The 10,300-nt window shown below is 38.1% G+C and overlaps 1 protein-coding gene across 8 annotated transcripts; it reads left to right on the plus strand.

The window, feature by feature from the left end:
• The first annotated feature begins 303 nt into the window (after positions 1-303).
• LOC147854189 (uncharacterized) lies at positions 304-8,241 on the plus strand. 8 transcript variants are annotated; one of them, XM_087331463.1, is made up of 6 exons: positions 335-449; positions 2,986-3,020; positions 5,811-7,372; positions 7,466-7,558; positions 7,647-7,802; positions 7,878-8,241. In XM_087331463.1, the coding sequence occupies exons 3-6, from the start codon at positions 5,849-5,851 to the stop codon at positions 8,010-8,012; spliced, it is 1,908 nt and encodes a 635-aa protein (XP_087187589.1). In that variant the 5' UTR covers positions 335-449; positions 2,986-3,020; positions 5,811-5,848; the 3' UTR covers positions 8,013-8,241. The 8 variants fall into 8 exon arrangements, with proteins under 8 accessions (XP_087187582.1, XP_087187589.1, XP_087187585.1 ...); XM_087331456.1 differs by lacking the exon at positions 2,986-3,020 and having other exon boundaries at positions 304-449; XM_087331459.1 differs by lacking the exon at positions 2,986-3,020 and having other exon boundaries at positions 338-449; positions 4,619-7,372.
• The last annotated feature ends 2,059 nt before the right edge of the window (positions 8,242-10,300 follow it).

Raw genomic sequence — 10,300 nt, forward strand, 5'->3', positions numbered from 1 at the left:
AGGATTCTATCCATCTCTTTATGTATGTTAATGTATGTATATATATCTTAAGGAAAGGAGTGGAAGATGGAACTTTTATGGAGAACCTATATTTGATTGACCCTAGAGTTTCATGAATTTGTATTTCTAGCCCAAGGGGCGGCACTCAGCAGACACATCTCTCTCTCTCTCCCTCTCTCTCTCTTCTGTCTCTGTCTCTCTCTTCTGTCTCTCTTCTTCTTCTTCTTCTTCACGGGTTTCTTCTACCCCTCTCTCTCTCTCTCTCTCTCCCCTCCTCCTTCCGTATATATTATTTCTCGCCTGCGTTCGCTTCTCCACCTCTCTCTCTCTCTCTCTCTCTCTCTCTCTTTTCTGATCTCTTCTCGCAGAAATTTTCCTCCTCGCGCAGAAGCATCTCGCTGATCTTCATCGCTGCTTTGTTTTTTTGCTTTTCTCTTTCATGGACGCAGGTTTGATCATCTTTCTCTCCTCCGTGTTTCGATGTATTTCATAATCCCTCTCTTTTTTTTCTTTGGCGTCTGCGTGTGTCTTAAAAAATCGCACTCCCAGGGTATTTCCTCTCCTCTATTCCCTCTCCGATTCATTCTTCAAAGTCTAGATACTGCGGAATGGATTCGTAGATCAAGGGAATCGGGGTTGAAATGACAGGAGTGGGGCATTATAGACCGTTCTCTTTAGCAAAGATGGCCGATCTTTCTACTTCCATCAAAATAGTAGCGTCGTCTTTCTCTCCAGCGATATAGAAAGAGAGTGCAGATTGTAAGCGAAAAAAAAGAAAAATCTGTGCAGAAGAAAGGGGAAATCATTGGCTGTCCAAAAGAAAAAAAAAACGTGGAGAAGAATGGGAAATTATGGGCCATCAGGATTTAATTTGTGATATCAAAGAGACAAAATAGTGGCCGTGCTTTCATTTGCTATACATGCCTTTGTTTTCTTTGATATGTACACATATAAATATTCATGCATATGAACTCTACAGACATGTCATTCGTCTCTATCAGATATAAATATGATATGTATTGTAACCAACTTCTCGATGGTGCTTATAAAACATGGAATACACTCGAACAGGGAACTTGCTGTAGAATAATGGGGATTTACCTCTTCTGATGTCATGTATCGATGGAAATGGATAGTTTCCTTTATTTCCTCATCAACATATAACCGCAAGTCCGTTAATTTTTAACATTTTGTTTGTGAGTGGGTGTAATGAATTGCCGGGGAAATCCTTTTTACTAGCTGGCTGGTTCCCATGTTTGTGCATGGAATGATCACAGAAATATTTATGAAGAAATACAACAATTTTTTCTGACAATTCTAATGATTTCTGTCAGGATATTGATCCCTCCTATGAATATCTCCAACATGGCAAATGCAAAACTCTAGATGCCATAACGCCATTCCAGTGAACTAGCTCCAATTTTTGCCCCTTTGTGTTTCACCTAACTGATCTAAAATTAACTAAACTGCTAGCTGTATTTCTGACATTGTTTCATACAAGAGGGTTGTTCATTAAGATGATCAAGGCATTCTGGGTTTATCGATCACCATTCTGGCTCCTATTGCCATTACGGCTTTATATTGGCAGAAGGAGCTTAAATAAATTGCAAGTTTCCATTATGGTAAGGTATTGATGGGTCACATGAGGTCACAAAGTTCTGAGGTATTATAGGAGATGAAAAAAGGTAACTTCCATGGAAACAAAACGTCCTCTTCAATCTGAAAAGGATTTACTAGTTCTTGTGGCAATGAAATTGGAATGTACCTATCACATTGGCACATGAGATATTCTAAACATTTCACTTGATTCAGATACTGGGAAGTAATTGAAGTTGATGCTTCTCCAATATGATCCAATTTAATCGTTTTCCTTATAGGTGGAAAGGGATAAATGTCTGAACATCCTGTTGTGATAGCTTGTGAGGATTATGTGGCATAGTCTTCCTCTGAATCAATCACTGATGAAGTTGTTGTAGATTTCCAAAGCAGTATTCAAGTTGATTCTTAGTGTTCCAAGTTATCCTGTCTCAAGACTAACTTCGATTCACCTATTCTGGAATCAATGTTTTGTGACATTGAATTATTCAGTGTTTTTCATCAAGCCTTTAGTGTCAAGAAAAATATGTATTTGCACGAACGAATGACCCAAGACTGGTTTTACGACATTTAAACAAAAAATCGTAGAATGTCTGGCTTACTTATTGCGTTAATGAAGTTCAAGCCAAATAAGGATGGACAATGTGCGAAACAACTAACCTTCTCTCTATTGAAGCTAAACTAGTGACCATCCTTATAGCTAAAGTAATGATTCTGAAATGATGAAAATGTAGCATTCAACAAGATAATCTCAGAATGATTCAGATGTATGGTATACGATTCTTGCATATTAAATATGCAAGAAGACATTGACATTGATCCTGTCGGAAATGAATAGAGGATTTTGTCATGGTTGGCAAACCTAAATGATCAGTAACCAGTTTTACTTTAACTATTCTAGTTTGCTGTCGAACGTTATGGAAATGTGGGAACCCCATAGAAATGGTTTGAACAGAGAGTATGATCCAACAAGCCAGGTTTTCTTTTCAGAGCAACGATGCTAAAACAATGTGGGGCGAGTTTTGTATGCATATGAGCGAAACATCCATTGCTGTGGAGTTAAATACCTGCGAGCATGTTTTGCAATCCTCATGTATTCTGTACATATGTAATTGGCAGATATTAATAAGCTTTTGAGGTCGAAAATACTCATCTCAATGAGTTTCATAGACAGTCTTAGTAATTGGAAGCTCGTCATCCCATTTCATCTCAGTAAAGTCCATTTTTATGTTTGAATCTAATCACCCTATAGATGATATATATTTGCGACAGCTGTTTTAGATAATTTATACTCTTGTTTCAACTTTGAGCTGGAAATAGTTTCTTAAACATTCGTAAGGAAAACACTAACCCTGGATTACCCAATTGCTATTCGCAAATTTGTGGCAGGTTTTCCAGATTTTTTGATGATAAAGACTTCTGAGGTTGTTCTCATAAGTTCCTGTGACTTCTTGTACATTTGTAACACTGATGTTTTCTAAGCTTCAACATAAAGAAATAAATGCCAACCTTAGATACTGCCAGGTCCGTTTTAGGTATTTGCTGCATGCCCCTGTCCATTTATCCATTTCTGGGTTTGAGTTGACATCTTTGCAACTCAAGTGTACAATATTAATTAGAAAATATATTACAAATGTGAGAAGGTATATTTTATCACTTGTCTTATTGAATATTCATCCGTCCAATACCATGTAAGGGATAGCAGAAAGATGCTGCCTGGAAATTATTCTAAAGTTGGTGGTGGTTCTAGGCATTATAGTATGATTTGATCCCAATTAAGATGAAATTCCCATGACATTCAGTCACTAACAGAGCTTGCTGGTGTGGAAACAGGTGTATATGATTTTAGCTTCGTATAAAATCCAATAAATCAACCTGTAAAATAATAAATAAGGTGCAGCTAACACCATATAAAGAGTATCAAGTTTGTTGTAGATTAGGCAGCCGACAAATGAACTCCATGTAGGCTGATCTCAGCTAATGATGTTGTCTAAAGTCTAAAACACCTTTTGTTGGTCTTGTATAAATATCAAAATTAAAAAAGAATTTAGTGAATAGAGTTATCCTAGGTTATATAGATTCTATAGATTGTTTCAATTTTATTTGATTGCACTTTAGGTTGGAGTTAAAAAATAGGTTATAAATTCTACAGTTTCTACTCCAAATCTAGAACTGGATATTGTTATATGGACTTCCAAGGGCTCCAACATGCATACACCACTTGGAAATCATTGCTACACTAAGCTGTATTCTTGGATACCAGACTCCAGTAAAATGAAAGACTTCAACAATACATGCTGCATAAATGTGCCTCCAGTGTGAGTATATTTCTCTTTTCCTTAAAAGAGTCTCCTTGGGGTAGTTTGGGAATGATTGTAACAATATAGGGGCGAGTTTAGAATCTATCATTAGTTGCACAAAATTTTAGCATCGAATAACTTCCAAGGAAGTCTAGGCTAATGCAAAAGGTGCATTAGTAGCATATCATTTTAATGACTAGAATTTTATAATTCTGCACGGTTTTAGCGTAGTTACAACCTTTGAGATAGGCATGAATCTGGAATGCTTTAATGATATAATTGGAGATCCTTTTGTAGCCAAGAAGATATTTCTCTGGTTTACGATACATGTCCAGTTATGCCAAGCCTCAATCTGAGGTCTCATTTCATTGCAGAAGATTTTGTCCATGGTTTTAAGACTTAAAACCAAGCATAAGTATTTTAGGTAGTTAAATGCATCTTTAGTTCTACTGCTCTGCAAATTACACTTTAGCATTAGAAAATATTTATAATCAATGGAGGAAGCCCCCTGGAGGGGTGCAGCAGATATTATTCGAATAGCTTCTATCGAGAAAGGGCGATTCATGATTTTTATAGAGCCTTATATGTTTTTTTTACTACAGTATTAATTTTGTATTTTCTGAATCCGTTCTCTAAGCACCAAGTATTTTAAACTTAGCATTCTCTAACCCTTTTTGAGTACTAAGTTTGGATATAGAGGATTGTAACACCTGTTGGCACAGGAGATATCAATCATCGATGAAGGGAGGAGGTTGTGATTGGTTGGAGATTGTGGCACATTTTAGCTTTCTAGTCCAACAACTTTCAATGAAAATTGTTCTCTATCCAAATTTAGATGTTCTTGCAGTGAGGTTTTTCTGCGGCTCTACTCTGAGGTGATTTAATTCTTTAGTGGGAATGCTTGAGGAGAAATTCGGCCCTTGAGAAATAGAGATTTCCAAAGAACATAATTGGCCTATTTTTCAATTTGTGATATTCTGATTTTACTTGAGATTCTCACACAATTGATATTTGAGCAACGAATTTGTTCGATATCCTCCTATAATAGCTAAGATAAAAAATGAGGCAGTTCATTTGTAAACCAGATTTTTCTTTCATACTTGCAGATGGTGGCTCATGGAGTGAACTGAACTGATTTGGAAAGTTTTTGAAGTAAAATTTGTTCTGTTTGCTTGCAGTTTGATGTGAGAAATGTGTGCATGTAAGTGACAGGTAAACATTTTATATTGTACCATGTACTACTGTTTAGGGATGTCCATGACCAAAAGACAGTCTCAGTTCTTGCATGATAAGAAAAGAAGTGGTCAATGGGGTGTAGTAAGTCTTATCTTATTGAGTCACCATAGTCTAGCATGTATCATGGATGCAGCGTAGGATCGTAAGTGTTTGAAGTTATATAGATTATATGTTAAATAAACCTTCCAAAGATCAGACAATATTGTTTTACTACTCCTAATCGGAATGATTCCCTTCATTCTCTGAGTTCGCAGTCCACTTGGAGGCTTTGAGGGGAAGAGTAAGGAAACCTCAGATCATATGTGTGATGTGCATGCATATGAGTTGATCCATTTGCAGATGTAAAAAATTCCTAAGTCTGCATGTCTCTCTCTGTCTCTCTCTCCATATATATATATTGTAATACACATAACCTATTCTATAGGCTTGATGATTTGTTTCAATATGAGCAGCATTTGGAGGAATCAGCAGAGCTACTATTAATTTGCATTTACTGGTACACGAATTTCAGACAGTAAAAGAAAATCTGAATATTGAAATAATGATATGATTTTTTAAAAAGTAATGGTGTTGTATTTTGTAGGATAGGCATTATGTAAATAGATATACTTTTGATTTTTTTATGTAGGCAAATTTAAAATTTGTTAGAGATAATTAATCACTTATATGATGGAATAGGTGAACAAAACTTTGGTTTACCTGGCATTCATTTCCAAATGAATAATGGTCAGGGTCCTGGGCCTGGTATAGTTAATGTTCACATGGATGGAGAACCTAGAGACATTTGGAATGCAGGCAGAGTGGTTGCTGATGATCCTCATAGGAACATGTTAATTGGAGAATCTTCTCAGATGCCAGTTATGCATAATATACAGAGAGCTAAACGACAGAATTGTGGAAATATGCAAGGACAACCTAATCCATTCCTTGCCAATTCAAGTCAGGAAGGATCTTGTACCAATTTAATGAATTTTGAATCCGAAGGTAGCATAAACCAGCATGCATCAACATGTGTTGGATCTCATGTCACTCGAAGCCATCTCAGGAGAAACCCTAATGTCAGACATTTTTCATCTGGATCTCTGGATGGAACCAGAGAAACTTATCAGAATGCAATCTTACCAGGTTCTGAAGAGAGGTTCCCACATTGTCCAGTTGCTGGTAGATTCATCACCAGCAATCCTCAGCCGCATCTAGGTGACATTCCTTGTAAAAGGAAGAGCTCTATGATGGACACTGGCACAAGTGCTTTAAGTTTTGGAGCAACTGGAGAGCGATATCATGATAATCCAAGGTTTACTGATGCATCGGAGGCAATTAGAGCTGATAATGGAAGCTCTGTCTTTCCTGATTCTGCTCCTGTAATACTCGAACTACGAAATCCTAGGGGAAATGATAGTCTCCATCAATCTGCTAGAGTGAACTCAGTGCATTATCCACAAGGCAACAGGAGTCACATTAGGAATGGCTTTGGGACACACGAAATTCATCAAGCCTCCGTTATTATTCCAAATAACAACCGGTCAACATTAGCATCTCAGACATGGATGCCCAGGAGAAATGAAAATATACGAGAGTCAGCAGGATGCACGGACATAACTTCAGCTGAACCTTCATTATTGAATCAAAGCCTTGGTTCCAGTGTTGGTAGTGTATGGGGTGGACACATACATGTCACAGGGCAGGGCAATAATAATAATCCAATATTTTCTGGTGCTATACCCAGAGATCTCAACTCTAGTGATCTATTGGGGAGCCAGATAAGGCACTACACTGGTGGATCTTCAAACTGGGTTGGATCTGAATGCAATTTGCAAAATCCAATTGAGCAGCCAAATAGGGCAATGTCTAGTCTGAATAGGACACTACCTATTCGAGATGTTAGTCTGAATGTGCCTCACGTGCCTTCCAATCCATACATCTATCCAGGATCAGCTCCATCATGGTCCTCTCCTTATCCCCCTGGTGGACCACAAAATAGGCGAAGTAGTGGAAGTTTGCTTCCGTTTCCATCTTCAGCATGTGCCACCCCAGCCAACATTATTCAAAGATCTCAAGCAATATATGGAGATGGGCATCCATCATTTCCACCTCCACATGGATCAGTACCACATATTTACTCAGGTTCTGCGGAAGGTGGTAGAGGTTTGCCACACCAAAATCTGTACCGTGTGCCATTTCGTGGACTTCCTGTTATTCCAACGGAGAGTGTTAATCGTCATCTGAGATTTTCACCTCATGTAAGTGTTTATGCTTGCAGTCTCTTTAAGCACAATTTTTTTATTATCGTAATATCCAGTTGTAGTGACGATTTGATATTGCTTTTTCTGCAGGATTTGGTAGATCAGTCTCCAGTTTATAATGGTGTAGATATTCATGATCAGCACAGTAACATGCGCTTAGACGTTGATAACATGTCATATGAGGTATAATACTCAGTTCTTTTCTGATTTTACTTTTTGATCTAGGTGTGATCATTTCTGAAAATTCATGATTGATGGGAATCTGTTGTAGGAGCTCCTTGCCTTGGAGGAAAGGATAGGCAATGTGAATACAGGGCTTTCTGAGGAGATCATTCAGAAGTGCGTTAAGGCGACCAAGTATGCTTCCTTAAATGAAGCATCTACTGTCATTTGTCTCGAAAGTGAAGTGAAGTGCAGCATCTGTCAGGTTAGCTCAATGTTATTCTTGATATTGTCAAGTAAAAGATGTTTACATCTTGTCTAATTCGTACATATTTTGCAGGAAGAGTACACACAAGGTGATGAGATTGGCAAACTTGAATGTAGCCATTGTTACCACACTGCTTGCATTAAAGAGTGGCTAATGCTGAAGAATTTGTGTCCCATTTGCAAGTCTTCAGCTTATACATCATCTTAAGTTCGGCTGTCAGAATATTGCTTTTACTGTACAAGGTGTACATAATGATTACTAAAACCTTCCCTTCACTATGGGATGACTGTTGGTGGATATGGATGGAAGACTGATGATGTAAATGGTTGGGAAAACTGATGGTGTATATGGTTGATAAATATCCTCCAATGTCAATTCTTCTCATTTAAATTAAAATGTAAATCACTGCTTCAATAAAAATATCTTGAAGTCTAGCGATGCTTCCATTGTCAGTTTTTTTTCTCATGTGAAGGATTTCATTGGGTGAAATGGCTAGTTGTGCATTTTAGGGATTTAAATTCATCCTTGCATGGGTTTTAATTTAAAATGTAGTTCCCTTTATTTTCTCCTAGTGCTAAGGTGGTTTCTCTTGTTTGCTCCTCTTGGTGAACTTTTTAGAGGATCGATAAGTTAAATTGTAAATTTGTATTCAAAATTAAAAAATCTTCTTGAATCAAAGTAAATATGTAGGGCTTGCAATTAAAGTGGTCTGGATGAGCTTGTGATTATCAAGTACTCACTCTTTATGTTTTAAGTCTTACACTTTTTAATGACATTGATATCAACATCTGCACAAGGATGCAAGCCTATGTGCAATGTAATGAAGACATAGTGTGAAAAGGACCATTTATCACTTCACCTGCCCACTTGGTGCCAACCACACTTATCTTTCGATAACCCTTGTGTCAAACACACAATCACAACCAACTCCCCCTTTATCTCCAAACTTTCCCCTACACTCAATCATCAACTTTATCAAAAAAGGGTATCCAACCACACCCCTTGATGCACTCACCTCCCAACACTACGATAATCCATACCTTTCCATCAATAGTTTTCCTTACCGCATGTCATCAGATATCACATTGTCATGCTTGGGAATATGCCCCAAAATTGTTGGTAAGACAAGGATTGTAAAGCGATGAATCAATAACTTCATATGAATTTAAGCCCTTGAGAGATTGCACAAAAAATAGCTCACACACATGCAAACCATTTTATATACTTAAATAGAGTGTGCATGTGAGGAAGCATAAAATTGGGGTTTAGGCCATCTCATCATGAGCAAAGATTTGGGTTGTGTATGGTGACATATGAGAGAACCTCGAGACCCAGCCATGATCAAGAATCCAAAACTATGTCATTCTTATGCAGAAAAGTTGTAACATGTCCTGCACCAACCCCCTTCACCACAATCATAATAAGATACCCTAATTCCTCTGCACTCTTCACCTCATACAAAACCTCCAAACCCAAGAGGTACATGTGAGTAGGGACGTCATTTTTTATGAAGAAGCCTCATGGTACTCAACTATAGTTGGTTTTGATGATGAGGGCAATATAGATGGCTTGTTCGAGGTGGGTCTCGACACTTAGGAAGAATGTCCTATCTCATTGTGGCTGAATGGGCCACAAGAAGAACTGAGTCGTCATGACCAGCCAATGAGTGAAGAGGAATTGGTTGTGATTTCTAGTTGTGACCTTCTTTATTTTACCGGAGACCCTTGTAACCAATAGAGCGCGCTTCTCCGCCTACCTTTCGCGTGTAGTCGTGTTCTGGTCTGACCCGGTGACCGCCGTGCTTACCGGCCCCAAATCTTGCCATTCCATCTCTTCCTTTCTCTTCTCCCTCTACTTTCACTCACTCCTCGGTTCAGGGCCCCCACGGTCCCGCCTTAGTTTCCTACACACACACGTAACAACACGACACCGTGGACAAAGAAATCACTTGATCATTTAGCTCGTTCACTTAAATATACATTATGGAAGAAAGACACAAACCTTGGTATGAGTTGGGTATCATGGAACAATATTTGTACCCCAAAACGGTTAGGGGGTGCTGCCTTACTAAATTTAGAAGATCATATGGTGGCTCGAAGGTTCAATCTTTTGAAAGGTATGTGCATAGATACCCAACCTTGGGCAGAAATAATTACTTATTTTGTGGAAAAGGTTGGTATTTACCATGGGAAAACGAGAATTACAGCTTCGTGGTGGCATGCTCTCTCTCTCTCTCTCTCTCCATCTTTGTGTTTTGTTGTTTCTATCTTTGGTTGTCCATTGTTGTAGTTATGTTCGGCTAGGCCAACTGTGTATCACGATTTCCACATTCTTTAAAGCTACCCTCTACATGGACTCCACTACTGTTCGATCAATGATGGAGAAGACATAGGGAATCAACCCTTACATTAGAATATAGGATGCCATGACAATTGTATATAATTAATTTCCTCTTTATCTCTTTACCTCCACATTTTTTCAATATGCCAAGGAGT

Source organism: Azolla caroliniana, unplaced genomic scaffold (genome assembly GCF_043228905.1).
Source record: "Azolla caroliniana isolate FFs.n. ecotype wild unplaced genomic scaffold, voAzoCaro1.0.p SCAF_15, whole genome shotgun sequence".
In the NCBI taxonomy this organism is placed as follows: domain Eukaryota; kingdom Viridiplantae; phylum Streptophyta; class Polypodiopsida; order Salviniales; family Salviniaceae; genus Azolla; species Azolla caroliniana.

Excerpts from the sequence above, each read along its gene's own strand:
- LOC147854189 (XM_087331455.1), top strand. Across the intron at positions 7,373-7,465 it reads ATCTGAGATTTTCACCTCAT|GATTTGGTAGATCAGTCTCC; the intron begins GTAAGTGTTTAT and ends CTTTTTCTGCAG. Across the intron at positions 7,803-7,877 it reads TGAAGTGCAGCATCTGTCAG|GAAGAGTACACACAAGGTGA; the intron begins GTTAGCTCAATG and ends CATATTTTGCAG.